Source organism: Hyaena hyaena, unplaced genomic scaffold (assembly GCF_003009895.1).
Source record: "Hyaena hyaena isolate Hyena2069 unplaced genomic scaffold, ASM300989v1 scaffold_1339, whole genome shotgun sequence".
Classification (NCBI taxonomy): Eukaryota; Metazoa; Chordata; class Mammalia; order Carnivora; family Hyaenidae; genus Hyaena; species Hyaena hyaena.
This window is the reverse complement of record NW_024081973.1, coordinates 61,084-81,293: the sequence shown is the minus strand read 5'-3', so window position 1 is coordinate 81,293 and position 20,210 is coordinate 61,084. Positions and strand designations below refer to the sequence as shown.

The following is a 20,210-nucleotide window of genomic DNA, read 5'->3' as shown; positions in this document are numbered from 1 at the left end:
GTCATCTTTTTTTCTATCCTCCATTGAACAAGTTACATTTTTCTCTTTTCTTTTTTTGTTACTCTAACTTTTTTAAAATGCATGGTTATATTTTTTCTATACCTCTATCATTGTTCAGAAAGATTTAAGTTTTACCCTTTTTAAAAAAAAATGTTTTATTTATTTTAGAGAGAGAGACAGCGTGAGCAGGGGAGGGTCAGAGAGAGAGGGAGATGCAGAATCTGACACAGGCTCCAGGCTCTGAGCTGGCTGTCAGCACAGAGCCCCACGCGGGGCTGGCACCCATGAACCATGAGATCATGACCTGAGCCAAAGTCGCATACTTAACCGACTGAGCCATCCAGGCGCCCCTTATGTTGTACCCTTAAGTAAAAGTCTTCCAGAGTATGGTCTTATATCATTCTTCTTGTTCTCACCTATCTCCCTGTACTGATATTTTATAGTATCTCTCATATATATATATAGGTATTTTTATATATAGATATTTATATATATAATTTATATTTATAATATTATAAATATTATAAGAAATTATATAAGAAAATATTATATTTTCTTTTTTTTAATTTAAATTCAAGTTAGTTAACATATAAAGAAAGTAGTGTTGGTTTCAGGAGTAAAATTTAGTGATTCATCCCTTACATACAACACCCAGTGCTCATCATAACAAGTGGTTTCCTTTATACCCTTCACCCGTCTAGTCCATCCCCCTGTCCACCTCCCCTCCATCAACCTTCAGTTTGTTCTCTATAGTTAAGAGTCTCTTATGATTTGCCTCTGTCTTTATCTTATCTTATTTTATTTTTCCTTTTCTTCCCCTATATTCATCTGTTTTGCTTCTTAAATTTCCATATAAATGAAATTATATGATATTTTTCTTTCTCTGATTGACTTATTTCACTTAGCATAATACACTGTAGTTCCATCCACATTTTTGCAAATGGCAAGATTCCATTCTTTTTGATTGCCCAGTAATATTCCATTACACACACACACACACACACACACACACACACACACACACATACACCACTACTTCTTTATCCATTCATTAGTTAATGGAAATTTGGGCTCTTTACATAATCTGACTATTGTTAGTAAGATCGGGGTGCATGTGCTCCTTCGCATCAGCATTTTTGTATCCTTTGGATAAATACCTAGTAGTGCAGTTGCTGGGTCATTGGGTAGTTCTACTTTTAATTTCTCGAGGAAGCTCCATACTGTTTTCCAGAGTGACTGAACCAGTTTGCAGTGCAAAAGGGCTCCCCTTTCTCCCCATCCTTGCCAACATCTGTTGTTTCCTGAGTTATTAATTTTAGTCACTCTAACAGGTGTGAGGTGGTAGCTAATTGTGGTTTTGATTTGTATTCCCTTGATGATGAGTCTTGTTGAATATCTTTTCATGTGTCTGTTAGCCATATGGATGCCTTCTTTGGAAAAGTGTTTATTAATGTCTTCTGCTCATTTCTTAACTGAATTATTTGGGTTTTTTTTTTTTTTGAATATTGAGTTGGAGAAGTTCTTTATAGAGTTTGGATACAAACCCTTTATTTGATATGTCATTTGGAAATAAATGTTTCCATTCCATTGGTTGCCTTTTAGTATTTTTTTTATTATTTCTATTGCTGTGCCGAAGCTTTTTATCTTAATGAGGTCCTAATTTCATTTTTGCTTTTGTTTCCCTTGCTTCCAGAGACATTTCTCAGTAAGAACTTGTGTGGCCAAGGTCAAAGAGGTTGCTTCCTGTTTTCTCCTTTAGCATTTTGATGGTTTCCTATCTTACACTTAGGTCTTTCATCCATTTTGAGTTTATTTTTGTGTATGGCCCAGTTTCATTCTGCATGTCACTGTCCAGTTTTCCCAACACCATTTGTTGAAGACACTATCTTTTTTCCATTGGATATTCTTTCCTGCTTTGTTGAAGATTATTTTTGGATCCATACATTTTTGGGTCTGTTTCTGGGTTCTCTCTTCTGTTCCATTGGTATATGTGTCTGTTTTTGTGCCAGTAGCATACTGTCTTGATAATTACAGCTTTGTAATATAGGCTAAAGTCCAGACCTGTGATGCCTCTAGGCTTTTTTTTTTTTTTTTGGAACATTACTTTGAGTATTTGGTGTCTTTTCTGCTTCAATACAAATTTTAGAATTGTTTGTTTTAGCTCTGTGAAAAATACTGGTGTTATTTTGATAGATATTGCACTGAATGCATAGATTGCTTTGGGTAATATAGACATTTTAGCAGTAGTTGTTCTTTCGATCCATAAGCGTGGAATGTGTTTCCATTTCTTTCTGTCTTCTTCAATTTCTTTCATAAGTGTTCCATAGTTTTCAGTGTACAGATCTTTGACCTCTTTAGTTAGGTTTATTCCTAGGTACCTTACAGTCTTTGGTGCAATTGTAAATGGGATTGATTCCTTGATTTTGTTTTCTAATGCTTCATTATTGGTGTATAGAAATGTATTAGATTTCTGTACATTGATTTTATATCCCACAACTTTGTTGAATTCATGTATCAGTTCTAGCAAATTTTTGGAGGAGTCTTTCATCTTTTTTACATAGAGTTGTAAAAAAGAATTGTCTGAAAAGAATAAAAGTTTGACTTCTTCCTTGCTGATTTGGATGCCTTTTATTTCTTTTTTGTTGTCTGATTGCTGAGGCTAGGACTTCCAGGATTATGTTCAACAACAGTGGTGAGAGTGGACATCCCTCTTGTGTTCCTGACCTTAGGGGAAAAGCTCTCAGTTTTTCCCCATTGAGGATGATATTAGTTATAAGTCTTTTGTATATGGCCTTTATGATGTTGAGGTTATATTACTTCTATCCATACTTTCCTGAGAGTTTTATCAAGAAAGGATGCTGTTTTTGTCAAATGATTTTTCTGCATCTATTGAGAAGATCATGTTCTTATCCTTTCTTTTATTAATGTGGTATATCACGTTGATTGATTTGTAGATATTGAACCACCCCATCTGTGCATAATTAAATCCCACATGATCATGGTGAATAATTCTTTTAATATAGTGTTGGATTCGATTTGCTAGTATCTTGTCGAGAATTTTTACATCAATGTTCATCAGGGAAATTGGTCTGTGTTTCTTTTAAGTGGGGTCTTTGTCTCATTTTGGAAAGAGTGCTTTTCAAAGATCTCTTTGCCTTAAAACCTCTGAGTTTTTATGCCTAAGAACAATATTATTTCACCCACTTACTTAACTGATATTTTATTGGTTATAAATGTCTAGGTTCAAAGTTCTTTACCTTTAATACTTCAATTATTATCCCATTGTCTTCTTGTACCCAGTGTTGTTGAAAATTTTCATCCTAGTCTTTTCTAGATCTTTATTTTTAAACTTCTCAAATCTTATAAATGTTCTTCCTTTGTCCTCAAACCTCATACTTTCTATACCTATTATCCCCATTTTGATTTGAGTCAAAATAATTTGTTCTGTCTTGTATTTCATTATCTTCATTTATCATTTTAAGGATGCTTATTCTGCTGATTTGTAATTCTTTTCTCTCTCTTTTTTTTTTTGTTTTTGCCTAATATGTTATTTCTGTTTCATCTGATTAAAATGTTGTGTTTATTGTCTTTTTAAAAATAACAACCAAAGTCTTAGGTGATTAATTATGAAGATTCCTAGAAGCTGTGAAGTGAGGTTTTTTAATGGATTTTAGATCTCAAAATCAATTTAGTGTAATGGGGGTATAAATGTAATCAATAAATTAGGGATAAAAAGACAGTTGTGTAGGTGGATGACAGAAATGAAGGTAGAGGTGTTAGAGAAGAAAAGAAGAGCCTCCAAGGAGGGTTTTCTATTGAAATACAAGAAACCTAAGCATCTTTATAGGCAACAGGGAAAAACTAAGATGCAAGAGAGTGGGTCATTTATGATGCAAGTTTTCAGAAAGAGAAGAGATAAATGATATACATAATCAAGAATATATTTTAAAACTTTCACAGACTGTACTATAGAAGAAATAAAATATACATATTTATTATCCTAAATCCTTTAAAGATCTCTTGATGCACATGGAATAATATGTAAAGTGCAGACCATATGTGAAATCTAAAAAACAAAACTAATGAACAAACAAAAAACAGAATCAGACTTATAAATACAGAGAACAAACTGAATGTTGCCAGAGCAGATGAGGGTAGGGGATGAATAAAATGGGTGAAGGAGAGTGTGAGGTATAGGCTTTCAGTTATGAAATGAATAAGTCACAGGAATAAAAGGCAGAGTATAGGGAATACTGTCAATGGTACTGTAATAGTGTTGTATGGTGACGGACAGTAGCTACACTTGTGGTGAGCATAGCCTAACATATAGACTCATCGAATCACTGTGTTATATACCTGAAACTAATGTAACATTGTGTGTCAACTATACTCAAATTTTAAAAATTAAAATAAATCAATAAATAAAATCCAGACATAGTCAACAGCTGCACTCTTGAATATGGTACTCACTAGCCACATGTGCCTATTTGAATTTAACTTTAAATTAATTAAAAATCAATAAAAACTTTAAAAATTAAATGAAATTAAGTATTGAATTTCTGAACTTAAATGCTCATTGAGACAAATGAATGGATACAGAATATATGCTATATATCTATATCTATATCAATGTCTATATCCTCTATTCCAATATAATGGAATATTCTCAGCCATAAAAAAAAGAAATGAATGAATCTTGCCATTTGCAGTGATGTAGATGGAGCTAGAGAGTATTATGCAAAATGAAGTAAGTCAGTCAGCAAAAGAAAAATTCCAGATGATTTCACTCATATGTGGAGTTTAAGAAACAAAACAGATGAACACAGGAGGAAAAAAAAAGAGGGTCAAACCATAAAACAGACTCTTAATGATAGAGAACAAACTGACATTTGCTGGGGGGGGCGGGTAGATGAGTTAAATGGGTGAGGAGTATTAAGGAGGGCACTTGTTGGGATGAGCACTGGGTGTTATATGTAAGTGATGAGTCACTAAATTCTACTCCTGAAACTAATATTACTTCATGTTAACTAAGTAGAATTTAAATTAAAACTTGAGAAAAAAAGATTTAATTCCTCAGTTAAATTAGCTATGTTTCAGGTGCTCAGTAGCCATTATGTGGCTAGTTGCTACTATATTGGATGGTGCAGATGTAGGACATTCCTATGCTTGCAGAAACTTTTGTTGGAAACCACTGGCCAACCTAGAGGGCCTACTTTTCAACTTCATCTCAAACTCATCTCTTGCTCCATTCCCACTAACCAACATTCTTTCTGCAACATACATGTTTCTACCTTAAGGTCTTTGTATTTTTTGCTTCCTTTCCAAAGACTATCCTTCCCCATGCTATTCATGTCTTTGTTCAAATATCCATAAATCCTCCTCTGACCATTTTCTTAAATAACATTCATTCCTATCAAGGAAGGATATTCCTCTCCCCCACCTGTGTTAATTTCTTCAGACCACTGTTTGTTATTAATCTGTTTAATGTGTTTCCTCATTAGAGTTAGGGCTCTGTGAGGGCAGAGACTTTGTGCTGTTTGCTTTTATAAATCCTGTGCTTACAGCAAGGTCTTGCATAAGTATCGCTCAACAAATCTTTGTTAAATTAATATTAAATAGTGTTCTGCTTTTTTGGCATATCAACTTTAAGATATCTTAGTAGAAGTCTGAATAATTTGGTTCTCTAATGTTCTCAGACATCATGCTTAGAAGATAAAATTAACAGAATCATAAAATATTTTTATATGTCTCATCAAGTTTAGTCCTGGTTGTTTCTGCACATGTTATAGGAAATTCAGAGTGCTACAGTTGTATGCATTCAGCATTCTTATTATCTTTGAGTTTACATTGTATTTTTAAATGTCACTAAAGAGAATGTAGTGGGAGAGAGGAGAGCTATAACTAGAGAGAAAGGGGGGGGCAATCATGGTATTTTTAAAATACAAGCTTTTACAATCTTCTCCAACTAAAGTAGAGAAGAGAAGGAAGACTGTTTTAGAATGGAATTGAGAAAGGAGTGAAAAGCCGATTTAAGTTAGGACTTTACAGCCAGATTTCCAGGACTTCCATCCTGCCTTTGTCACTCACTAGCTTGGTAACCTGGAACAAGTTATTGTGAGTTTTTTTCCTCCCCATTTTCTCATCTGTACAATGGATGTAATGATTGTATCCACTTCTCAAGAGTTTTTGTGAAGATTAAATGAGCCGATGTATGCAAAGCACAAGGAACAGTACCTGGTGCATCTCCCACACTATATGTGTTTGCTGTTGTTACGATTTAAGATGTCAATGATTATTATTGTTGTTGTTGTTACTGCTGTTATTCTTATTAGCCATTAGGGAAAGTTAGATAACATTTTTACATGTATTCTGTATCCATGTGAACCAATTGGCTGGTTTGACCACTGATATTTGAATATCCACCTATAAGACGCAATCAAAACATTTCAAAAGGAAAGTAAAGTTTTAAGAAGTCATCTCACTACATGTTAAGTACAAGGGCTCTGGCTTGAGGCACTTCATGATAACCACTCTATTTATATAGATACCGATTTCCAAGGGACTAGCCCAGGGTGATTTGCCCAGCCATCACCTGCCAGCTGGTAGTAGAAGCAAATGCATGGGAAAGCAACACAGATCAAAGAGTGTCAGGATTACTTCATTTTAAGTTCTAAAGTATCCTGGGTTTTGATATACATATAACCTTAATTTAAATATTATTAAAAACTTTTAAAGATTGCTAAATTTTTTCTTTCTGAATTCAGGCTGAAGCACAACTCTTCTCATTATGCACAGTATTCTAAATGTATTATATTTTGCTAGATGGAAGACGTTATTGAGGATATAATCGGTATGGAATCAAGTTTTAAAGAGGAAGGAACAGACTCTCCTCTGCTAATGCAAAGAACAGTAAGTGTTTCAAGACCTGAGGAGGTCAGTGAGACTGAAATAAATAATAGCATCTGATGATATAGAACAATTTAATTTGATTAGTAAATGGGTTTTTTTTCTATGCTTTTGAAACAGACATAAGATAACATATGAATATTAGAAAATATCAATTGCTGCAGAAAAAGAGTTTATATAATGTTACTGAGGAATAACATTGTGACATTCCATCTATCTATCTATTCCCTGTAAACATCCACCTAATTATGCATCTAATCTACTATAGCATTTTCAATGAGTGATTTAATCTTCAGATTTCCTGAAACACAACATATAATCAACACTCTCATAAGCTAATGGCTAAATTTGGACAATTTTACCATGACTAACAACTATAAGATTCAGAGAGCTCTACATCTCTTAGAGATAAAAAAAATATATTATAACTATAAAAAATCTGACTTTGCTTCAGACCCAATAACCAGAGATCAAAGATGAACTTACGAAAAGTAGAACAGGCCTCACCCTACTTTAAGGCATGTAGACAGATGTCTATGTTGCAATCAGCATAAATTCCTGGAAAGATATGTAATGAAGGGATGGTATCTTATCTCCTGTTTGATTGCTGTTGCCTTCTCATCTCTCATTTATTAATCACTAAATATGTCATTTGTGAAGAGTATGCAAGGTCTTTCCACATAGTCTGAAGGGTTATTGTTGGTTTGTCTTCTTATGATTTTAGACCTTTTAGAAAAATGAGGAAAAATGTGAAGGATTGTGATTGAGCTGTTATTTTAAACATTTCATTGAAAGAAAGCGAATTCTGACTGTATTGTGTAGTATGGATATTTTTCATCAGTAAATCAATGAGCTGGGATATGTTAGTGATGAACATTTAAATTGAAGATCTTAAAAGAAAACTGAAGAAAGTACCCCTTTTTTATTTTCTGTTTCTTTTTTCCCAGATAGACTATCTAAAGAGAGAAGCATCTTTTTCCTCCTTTTCTGTGGTATGCAGGACCTCCACTTTAAAACAGGTCACTAATACTGGCATTGTCTGACAAAGGTCAAATGAGGTTTAAACCTTGTTATTTTTGCAGGTTTTATTTTTATTTTATATTATCATTTTTTGTTTATTAATTTATTTGGGGAAGTGAGGGGAGGGGCATAGAGAGATAGAATTCCAAACAGGTTCTGTGCTGTCAGCACAGAGTTGGACACGGGGCTTGAAGTCACAAACCCTGAGATCATGACCTAGGCCGAAATCAAGAGTCAGACACTTAACTGACTGAGCCACGCTGGCACCCCTATTTTATTTTATTTATTTATTTTGGATGGCCTATCAATTCTTTTTATCTCTTCTCTCTTCAGATTTCAAGCAGCATAATTACATGAAATCCAACTAATTCTCTAGACAAATATATTATTAATGCTAATTTCTCCCTGTCTAATTTCACAGCATGGACATACTATTTTTTTAACTGGTATTCAACTTCTAGGTTTGAGGAAATGATATTAATTTCCTGCAATCTTTTCTTTGTATGTGGTACTCATTAAAATTGTATGGGGCGCCTGGGTGTCTTAGTTGGTTAAGCTTCCGACTTTCTCTCAGGTCATGATCTCGCAGTTCGTGGGTTCGAGCCCCGCGTCGGGCTCTGTGCTGACTGCCAGCTCGGAGCCTGGAGCCTGTTTCAGTCTGTGACTCCCTCTCTCTCTGACCCTCCCCTGCTCACGCTGTCTCTCTCTCCTAAAAATAAATAAAAATATTAAAAAATAAAATAAAATAAAATTGTATACTGAAGCATTCTCTTTGTCAAATGATCTTATGTGTTTTGTAGAGGCTGCACAAAATGGCATACTCAGTACAAATTGGCAATAACTCTCTGGAATTTCCTTTTGATATCCGGAATGTACTTTTAAAAAGATAGATGCTACTGGTCTACCTGTACTTATACAAAGAAATATCTCTGTTGACCAATCATCAATCATTGATAAATCTAGATCTACACATAAACCTAAAGAGTTCAATTAACCAAATCTATTTATACAATATATACTATGGGCAAAGTGTAATACATGTACCATAGGAAGTTCAGTTGAGTAAGACACAATTAATATGTCAAGAAATCACATGATAGTGGGGCAGTGGAGTGAGGTATACCTGAGTGGCAGGGAGGGAGAGTGTGGACCTCAGTGTTAAACCCAGAGTCTAATCCAGACATTGTGCAAGTTGCTTAACCTCTCCTTGCTTTCTTTTGCATTACAAGAATAATTAAAAATATTTATCTTCAAGGGGTCCCTGGGTGGCTCAGTCGGTTAAGCGTCTGACTTCAGCTCAGGTCTTGATCTCACAACTCATGAGTTTGAGCCTCATATCGGGCTCTGTTTGGACAGGTCAGAGCCTGGAGCCTGCTTCAGATTCTGTGTCTCCCTCTCTCTCTGCCCCTTCTCTGCTCATGCTCTGTCTCTCTTTGTCTCTCAAAAATAAATAAACGTTAAAAAATTTAAAAGCATTTATCTCCAAGGCTGTTTTTTTATATTAAGTCTTACTTAGTAACCTGCATGCATACTTTTGAAATGCTAGTCAGAGAGTGGCTCTGCAGTTCAAGGGGAAGAGAAACCTTAAAAATTGAGATTTTTTTGGAAATGCTTTAGGAAAAGATGATGTTTGAAATATAGTTAGGAAGGACAGTTAAGATTTTGAGAGGTAGCTGTGAATGCAGAAAAGTAATAGCTTAAGAGAACAACATAAGAAAAGGCAAGAGGTGAGAAAGAGAGAATGTATAAGAATAGCAGGTATAACAGAGATAGGAAACTCTGAAGGATTTTTATAGTTCATGTGGATGAAAATACAGACCTGTTGGATCCAGAGGAATGTTTCGAGTAAGCATATAAGCCAGTGAACTATTAGGGCAGATGGCAGAACAGGGCTCATCTGGGGCTTAAGCATGAAAGAAATTTGTTTGTTTATGTCATATATAAATTCCTAAGGACTGTTGCATGTGGGCAGCCCTCCGTAACTTTGCCTTTGTTTTCTTCTGTTCTGGCTTTATTCCTAGCCATTGAACAAATATTACCATAGCCTATTCCTAGCTGTGCGCATAGTTCCTTCTTGCTAACCCAGTTTTTGTTGCAGACAAAGTATTTCTTCACAAGGAAGAGAAGTTTCTGATTAACTTAAGCCAATCCTGGTGGCCCTATTTCCTTTGCCAGAGACAGTTTTAAGAATGGGCTTGTGTTGCAATTCTGACATGTTGAGCAGCTTTCTGGGAATTTTCGTAAGCCTTAAAAGTAGACCCAAGAAAGAGAAGGTTTTTGCCTCTCCATGATGTGTCAGGACAGTGTGACTTATGTAGTCATTTTATTGCCCAGAGCTAAATAAACTAAGAAAAAAACAAAACAAAACAAACAAAAGATAGAAGAAAAGACAAGAGAAATACAAAGAAGTGCTGCTTTATATGCCCGCTGGAGAATTCTTCACCTGTGGATTTCACATTATGTAAGATTTTTCCCCCTTATTTTATAAGCTAAGTGTGTTGGGATTTTCTGATTATTATAACCAAATGCATCCTAATGGATACATTCAGTCAGGGTTGGCAACCTACGAGAAAGAGGGCATCGTTTTCCCCTTAGTTCCAGCTAAATCTCTGGGATAATTCTTATTGGATCAATTCCTGTCATGTATCTCTCCCTAAGCCAATTTTTCTGGATCTTGGGCCCACCCTGGAGCTATGGAGTGAGCAGCCCCACACAATAGATTACGTAGACTAAGAGTAAGAACGAGAGCAGAAGTTGTTGCCAAAATAAATATAAATGTATTCTACTGAGGCTAAAACAACAGATGTCTATTACGGTAAGCTTAAAAAGTGAGATATTTATCAACCAACAATAATTATTATTAATTTCTCACCTATTATTTGAAGGTCACTTTTCCATGTATTTTACATATATTTTCTCTAGTTCTCATAGAAATATGCAGAATTTCATATTTAGAGGCAATCTATTGGGTGTGCTGTTGGTCATTTTACCAGTCCCTTGCTGTGGCATAAGCAGAAAACTTTGGACCTCATATAGCTAAGATTTAGCTCAGGACCACTGCATATAGGCTTAACTAAAAGTCATCTATAACTTCTGTTGATGGGAAGCTTGGAATCTGCTGAGGGGCATCTTGGGCCACCTGTGGTGGTCCTTCAACTTTATCCAGGTTGAATGCAGTAGTTCAGGTTTTCACAGATCAATTTAGTCCAGGTATTTCTGACCCAGAAATGAATGTGGACTGATTAGTGACTATAGTTAGTACTTCTTTTTTTAAAATTTTTAAAACATCTATTTGTTTTTGAGAGAGAGAGAAAGACAGAGTGCAAGGGTGGGGGGGGGTGGTAGAGAGAAAGGGAGATACAAAATCTGAAGGAGGCTCCAGGCTTTGAGTTGAGAGCACAACACAGGGCTCAAACTCACAAATTGTGAGATCATGACCTGAGCCGATGGATGCTTAACTGACTGAGCCTCCTAGGCACCCCACTTGCCAGTTACTTCTTACTGCAACTATGTAAACTACACTGCAAAAGAGCCAAAGTGCAAGAAACATTCAGCCAAATCAGGCATGCTTTTGTCAACACCCTCATCTGTCAGTTTCTCCTTCTCTTTAGAGTCATTGTATTTTTCTCTCCCCCATTTACCCCTCTCCTCACATGATAATATCCCAGATCTCGATATTACCATTTTTTTCTATCCCATCATGTTTTTTATTTCACACTTTTTGACCATTACATTCTATTTTTTTCAGTGCATCTACTGTAGTGTTCTTATTTCACCAATTGTTCAAGCTCCAAATCAATGGACTCTATCACTAATGTTTTCAATACCTATTACTTCGCACTTGCAACATTTTGAAAATTTCCTTAACCTGACTAGAGTCCTTGGTCAAGCACTATAACCAATCGTCTTGCAAGCACTCCTAACATATCCCCAATTCTTCCTCATTTTATTTCCCTGGCAAAACTCCAACCCTGATTAAACTTCTCTCTCATCCTACTCCATATCTCAACCTGAGCAGCTTAATGGATAAAATTTCAGCACATTGCTCACAGTCTTCTTCTCAGATACATCACCAAAATTCCACAGGGGTTTTCACCACCACCAGACGATACACAGCTATTCCCTGGTTAAGATTCCCATTAATTGAGACCATCTTTATACCTTCTTTTCTCTCTTCAAATCTCCATAATTACCCATTCTTTATTTCTCAGCTCTTATAATGCATTTCAAAGAGCAAATAGATGAGAACTCACTCATTAGCTTGGCATCACCAATTCTACTAAATCACCTGTATCTGTTTTCATTTCTTTTGACATCTTTTCTGTTAGAATAATTGTTCTAGTTCATAATCTAAAGCCATCCCACCACCTGTGCCCTGGATCTCTTCTTAACTTCTCAAGAACTTTCCTTTTCTAAATAGTGACTCCTTCTCCTATATACTCAGTCTATTCTGATCTGTTGGATTATAAATATCAGCATTACACTAGTCTTTAAAAACACTTCCTAAAAATAAAACCAAACCAAAAAAAAAAAAAAACTCCACTTGAATACAATAGGCTGCCACGCTATTTCATGATTTACTTACACATAATTTTTATTAAATATTTACTTATTTTTTAGAGAGAGAGAGAGACAGAGTGTGAGCAGGATAGGGGCAGTGATGCGGGGTTCAAACTCAAGGAACTCGTGAGAACCTGACCCAAGCTAAAACTGGACACTTAACCAACTGAGCCCCCTGGAGCCCCTTGATTAGTTTACACATTAAAAAAAACTTGGGGCGCCTGTGTGGCTCCGTCAGTTGAGCGTCCAACTTCGGCTCAGGTCATGATCTCACAGTTTATGGGTTCGAGTCTCGCATCGGGCTCTAAGCTGCTGATGGCTAGCTCAGAGCCTGGAGCCTGCTTCAGATTCTGTATCTCCCCCTCTCTCTACCCCTTCCCTGCTCATGCTGTCTCTCTTTCTCTCTCTCTCAGAAATAAATACAACATAAAAAAAAAAAACTTATTGCTTCAATTTTCACCCTGCCTTCATATCCTCACCTCCTGTTTTCTAGTCTCCAATAAAGCTGTTGTTCTCACAATCCAGAAAGAGCTCTTAAAACCAACCAAAGCAGAAGCCAGTATATGTTCTCCATTCTCACCTGGCTTGGCTTCTCAGTGGTATTTGCCATGGTTTACCACTTTTCCTTCTTAAAGTACTATCTGGGATTCTCTGGTACCACATTTTCTGGTTTTCCACCCACCTTGATGGTTCTTTTTCTTCAAACAGATGTCTAAATGCTAACGTGTTCCAAAGTTCACACTTCAGCCCTCTTTTCTCATGTATCTGTCCATCTTACAGGTGATCTCAACCCTTGTTCAGCCTAGATCTCTCCCCTATATGTTAGACTTGTATATCTTACTGCTTCGCATCTTTTCTGCTTCTAACAGACATCTCAAACTTAACATCACTGACAGAAAGCTTTTGTTTACCCCCACCCCCTCCCACCCAAATCTGCTTTTGGTTCATTTAGAACTCTCACTCCAAAAGAGTCATTTTTTTCTCTCTCTCTTATTCCCACACCTCCACATCTATCGGTATGTCCTTATTAACATCCAAGATTTCCTAAACCTCACAGCTTCTTATCAGCTCCTCTACTGAATCACTTTTCCAGGCTACCATCGTCTCTCTCTTGAACATCAGAATCAGGCTCCAGCCTAACTTCCCTGCTAATTCTTGACCCTCTCAGCTGTTCACACAGTAGCCAGAATGATCTGCACGAAGCAAAAATCAGATCCTGTTTCTCCTTGCTTAACATTCTGTCAACTTCCTGAAATCCTCAGAAAATAATCCAGACATTTTATCATTGTCAGCACTTCCTTTTAACTTTTGGCTCTGGTCTCAATAGCCTTCTTCTGCTCCTTGAACATGACATGCATGCTATCATCTTAGGACCATTGAACTTCCTTTTTTTTTTTTTGGCTTAGAATACATTTGTCCTAGATCTTCACATGGCTGCCTCTTTAGGTTTCCAATGTTTAGTCAGTATCACTTTCTAGAGAGGTCTTCCACTATCAGCCTAGCTAAAAGACCCCATTTCATCACTCCCTAAATCAATATCTTATTTTGATGCCTTCTGACACTTATGATTAGAATTATTATTTTATTCATCTGTTTATTGTGTGCTCTCACTCTTAGAATGTGAACTCCTTGAAGATAACAATTGTGTTTATCTTGCTCACTGCTGTGTCCCTGAATCCTAGAGTAATGACCTGTCATCATTTTATCCTCAGCACCCTAGCACAATGTCTAGCACATCACAGGTATTCAGCAAATGCATGTTAAATAAATACTTTAAAATCCACACATAGTATTGAAAAGATTGTTCCCATTATATATTAGTATTTCAGAATTTTTAATGGAGAAAAAAGCAGTAGCCACAAGGATAACAACAATAATAATAGCTACTGAGCTTTGAGTACTTGCTATGTGACAAGGATTGTGCAAAGTGCTGTGTTTGTGTGTGAAAAATTATATTTATCACCACAAAAAGCTATGGGATAGAGACTAGTATTACCTGTTATCACTTTATAAATGAGAAAAGAGGCTTAGAGAAGTTCAGTAATTCGCTCAAGTTATACACTAAGTAAATGGCAGGGTAGGACTTTAATCCAGTCCTGTATAATACCAGATGCAATAGCAGTCCTACCCACTGTGCTGTGCCAGCAGCCTCAGAAGGAAGCAAGCTGTTTCCTGAAATGGCAGAATCATAGGATTTGAAGAGACCTTAGGCTGATCTGATTCTCTGTCACACTCCAATAGACTGATTGTTTAGTCTGTTAGTTTAGATCCATCTCCCTATAATTTCTACCCATTGGTCTTAGTTTCACCCCTTGTCTTCAGAGACGTGGTTGTGCATAGTAACTCATTTCTTTTATCATATATAGCGATTTTTTCAATCAGGTATCTGTAAATGCTGGTGGCATTTGTCAATCTCAGTAAACTGTTATAGTTCAAGACCATTCCAAAGACGAGGACTGAGTAAATATTAACAACCCTGTGTGCTTGGTTGGAACTTGAAAGAACTGCATAACATCAACTAGCAAGCTTTTGTCAATCACAATCTAGACCCGATTAGTCTTAAAGTCCAAGGAAGAGCCAAAGTTCACCTTGGCACAGCATTTTCTGCACAGTTCTCAGCTATTGTTTGTGTTTAAGGAAAAGAAAATGATGAAGTAGAAAGAGAAAACCATTGCTATTTTGAAGGTTATAGACACTTCAGAATTAACACTGGTGAGCAAGTGTATTTTGGAATTGTTTCAATGTTGGGGGATGAAACCACCTTGAATACTGAATATAAACTTTATAAACTAATAGTAAGATAAGGTATGTAGAAATTGAGCTTTGAAATGTGTACTATATAATCTGCTGTATTGACAAGCTTGTTTACTTACAAGATAGTTTTTGGTGTTCTGGATACAGTACAAATATTATTATAGTCTCTTTAGTAAGAAAAATTATTAAACTGTTTGATTTTGACTTTTCTATCAAAAAGTGAGGTTTCCACTGATTATTTATCGCAGTGTTTACATTAAATCAATAACTGTTTTTATTAGTTTAGTACTAAATGTATATAAAGTGTATGATGCAAAAGTATTTATACATTCCCATCTCTGTTTTGTGTTTTATCTTTTCTACTTGAGTTATAAGGCAGCCGGCCAAGGACAGGGATCTTCTACTCTCACCCAACACATTATTTCTATTCACTCATAATAGAACAAAAATAATAATAACTCAGTGGGACTTTGCTATTCAAGGTTTGTCATTCAAACCTCATAGCCCTACTTCCGCAAATAAAATAAAGAGGGATATTCAATGGTGTGTGTCTTAAAACTGGAAAAATCTAGTTTACCACATTTAAATGAATAAATACCCCAAAGAAAAGAAAACAATCTTTTAAATGCCAGTTTTCTTATGTATGCGTACATTGTGTGCTATATGCTCCCCTACAGGGCTCTCTTTTTATGCCTGATGTTTATGGTCTTTTTATGTCTACTGTTATCCCGATAATCTCATGCCCACTTTTACCATTTTAGTGAATGTCTTCACAGAAAATAAAAATAGATGATTGAAGCAACTCCAATTATACCCTCTGTTTCCCATGAAACTTACACTAAATATGTAATATAGACATAGATATACAGATAGCACATATATATATACATATATATATGTATACACACATATATATAAGGATGTATGGGTTGGGTGGTTTTTTTTTTGCTTTTAGTGTTTGTTTATACTGAAAAATTATCTGAAAATATAATATATAGTGATATGTATATACTATTATCTTTCCTCTTTTGTATTTATAATGAGATTATCTGGGAGATGGACATATCACACACACAGACCAAACACACGTATATACACACATATATAATATACATATTTATCATATGCATACATACACGCACACACACACTTCCAGAAAATTTTCAAGGTTTTAGATAATCAATTTTCATGAACATGGTGAGTAGTATATACTATTGTGCTTTCCTTGCTGAGTGAATATAAATGAAGAGGGAGTTCTATGGAGGAGGGCACTGGGGGAGACTTGGACTTGTGGTTGCCTCTAGAAAGAGGTTGCATTTTGATACTTGAATAAAACTGAGGAAAAATAGTTCAATCGCTTCCAACATTTTTATGTATTCAATTTATTTCTTATTATTAAAAGTGTTAAGGCAAGAACCTTCCCAGAATAGGTAGGTAGTAAAGAATCCAGCCTTTGTTTCATATGGAACTAGGATTAAAGCCCAAGCCCTCTATACAACTTGAGATACGATTGTGAGATAATTACTTAATTTTTCAGTTTTAATTATTTAATATTTAAAACGGGAAGCATGAAACTCATAGAGTTGTTATAAAGGTTACTTGTGATAATGTTATTTGTTATTATTATGAAATATACTAGCTTAATATCTGGCACATACTATATACTTAATTATCTATGATGTAGTATACATGTTAGGATAATGCTTATATTTTACTATTTTTTTATAAAATAATTACCAATATACAGGTTCATACAGTCCTTGTAGCAACACTTCTTCCCTCCACCCCCTCTCTCCCACTGGAGTCTGAAATCTATTTTTTGAAAGCATGCCATGGTATATGAGTAACTGGTGGTGAGAGAGCTTTCTTTTATAGCTTGAGAGTAATGGCAAATAATGTTGACTAGATAATGTAGGGCCACTTAATCAGATTTTCAAAAGCTAAACACAAGAATTTGAGCTTAATGTGGAAGTCAGAAGGGAGAGAAATTTTTGATTTCTTATTTTTGAGCTGGGATAGATCAGAAGGAAGTTGTGTTTTTAAAACATGCGTTAATCTGAGAGGGGCAGTTGGGAGTTAATTGAGAGGGATGGAGGTATAGTAGATGGAGGGACATCATTTATGTTTAGGATCCTGAAGAATTAATACATGAGAACAGAGAAGAAAATATAAACTGATGATCCTAAAGAATTAATATATGAGAACAGAGAAGAAAATATAAACTGATAAATGATTTAAAAGAAAAAAATTGTACTGGATGGTAAATCGGACATAGTATATGAAGAGGGTGGAGGCCGAAACAGTTAGGAAAATCTATGTAAAATTTAGGTCAGATTATTTATGTTGTCCTTTATTATATTTAGCCTAGTAAGAATACATGGATATATGAGTATTTTCATAGCTTATTTAGATTTTCTATATGTTTGGACCCAGATTTTATCTTCTCATAGGGCAGCATGATTTTAAACATAGGCAAATCTATATTTTTCTAGGGTTATGGAAATTCATTATCTTTTCAAACACTAAGAATTTTATCTTAAGCAGGATTGAATTTTATCAGATATTTTTTCTGAATCTATTGATATGATCATAGATGTCTTTTTCTTTTCTAACTTGATAAAATATATTCATGGGAAACAGAACTTTATTATGACTAAATTCCTTATTCATATTCTCTTGGATTCCTACTGCTAATACTATTTTTTTATTTAGGTATAGTTGACACATAGTATTACATTAGTTTCAAGTGTACAACATAGTGATTGAACAACTCTACATGTTAGGCTATGCTCATCATAAGTGTACCATCTGTCACCATACAACACCACTATAATACTGTTGACTGTATCCCCTATGCCATGCTTTTCATCCCCATGCCTTATTCATTCCATCACTGGAAGCCTGTACCTTCCTTCATTTACTATTAATATTTTGCTTCAGATTTATAGTCAAGAGTGAAATTTTCCTTTCTCATGTCTTTGTATGGTTTCAGACTGAATGATTAAGGAGATATTCCCTCTTATCTCTATTTTCTGGAAATGTGTGTTTAAAATTAGGATGATATATTTCTTGAAAATATAACACTTTTGCCCATAAAATCATTTAGTCCAGATATTTTCTTGTGCAAGATGTTCAAAGTCTGTTTTGATTTCTTCGGTAAGTATGAGACTGTTCAAGCTATTATTAGTTACTTTTTCAGTTCTACTAAATAATATTTTTCTAGAAATCAATGCATTTTGTCCATGTATTCATAAAAGTTAGCAAATTATTATAGATAATATAATTTATTATCTTTCTATTGTTGTGAAATGTACGTAACAAAATTTGCCATTGTAACCACTTTAGGTGTACAATTCAGTGGCATTAAGCAGATTCATAATGTTGTACAACCATCACGATATCCATTTCCAGAGCTTTTCCATCATCTTAAACAGAAACTCTACACCCATTAAGCAATAGGTATTCCTTTCTTCCTGTCCCAAATCCCTAGTAAACTTCTATTCTACTTTTTGTCTGTATGATTTTGACTATTAAAAGGTAACTTTCATAAATGGAATTATTTGCCCGTTTTTAAGTGCTTATTTTATTTTTGAGAGAGAGAGCACATGAGGGTCAGAGGAAGGATCCAAAGTGGGCTCTGCGCTGACAACAGTGATCCCGATGCAGGACTCCCAACTCACAAACCATGAGATCATGACCTGAGCCAAAGTCCCATAGCTCAACTGACTGAGCCACCAAGGCACCCCCCCATTCGCCATTTTCTGTCTGACCTATTTCACTTAGCATGCTACTTTCAAGATTTATCCATGTTGTAGCATATATCAGAATTTTATTCTTTTTAAAGTTTTATGATATTCCATTATATGTATATACCACATTGTATTTATTCCTTCATCTGTTGACAGTCATTAGCTTGTTTCCACCTTTTGGCTTCCTTGAATAATGCTGCTATGAACATTAGGGTCTGTTTAAGTCTTTGCTTATAATTCTTTTTGATAAACACTTAGAGCTGGAAGTGCTGACCATATGATATTTTTATGTTTAACATTTTGAGTAACTCCCTAAGGCTTTCCACAACAGCTGCATCATTCCTAGAAGCAATACACAAAGGTTGTAATTTTCACATCCTTACCAACACTTGTTATTTTCCTTTCTCTTGATAACAGTCATCTTAATAAATGTGAAGGGGTATTACATTGTGGTTTTGATTCATATTTCCCTGATAACTAGCAATGTTGAACATCTTTTCATGTGCTTATTGGGCCTTTTGTAAGTCTTCTTTGGAGAAATGTCTACTCAAATCCTTTGTCCATTTTTTTACTGGGTGGTTTGTTGTTGCTGCTGTATAGTTGTTAAGTTATTGAAATTTTTAAAACTATAGTCTGGCTATTAACCTCTTAGTTATATGATTTGTAAATAGCTTCTCCCATTCTATGGATTATCTTTTCACTCTTTTGATAGTGTGCTTTGATGTACAAAATTTTAAATTTTGGCCAACTCTAAATTCTAAACATTCTCCAAATTGTTTTTTGGCTGCCTGTGATTTTGGTATCATATTCAAAAAAGTCATCACCAAACTCCTTATCATGGAGATTTTTCCTTTATCTTTTTTTCTAGAACTTGAAGAGGTTTAGTTCTTATGTTTGGGTTTTTGATCCATTTGAATTAAATTTTGTATATCAGCTGAGATAAGGGCCCAACTTTGTTCTTTGCATGTAGATATTCACTTTCCCCAATACCATTTGTTAAAGATTCTCCTTTCCCTATTGAATGATCTTGGCACCTTTGTCAAAATCATTGACTGTATATTTGAGGGTTTATTTCTGCACTCTATTCTAGTCCATTGATCTCTGCCTGTCTTTATGCCAGTACCATACTGTTTGATTATTGCCATTTATTTAACCTTTTAAAATCTGGAAGAGTGAATCCTCCAACTTTGCTCTTTTTTTTTCAAAATTGTTTTTGCTATT

General features: G+C 35.1%; 1 protein-coding gene across 6 annotated transcripts in view; it reads left to right on the top strand.

Annotated features, from left to right (window-relative positions):
* TFEC (transcription factor EC) overlaps nucleotides 1-20,210 on the top strand; it is a 121,022-nt gene that overhangs the window by 77,569 nt on the left and 23,243 nt on the right. For 5 of the 6 annotated variants that reach the window (XM_039223364.1, XM_039223366.1, XM_039223369.1 and 2 more), the window contains one exon: nucleotides 6,823-6,909. The exons of the other annotated variant lie outside the window; for it this stretch is intronic. In XM_039223364.1, coding sequence (XP_039079295.1) covers nucleotides 6,823-6,909 — 87 coding nt within the window. The remainder of the gene's footprint in view (nucleotides 1-6,822; nucleotides 6,910-20,210) is intronic. 6 annotated transcript variants of the gene reach the window in all.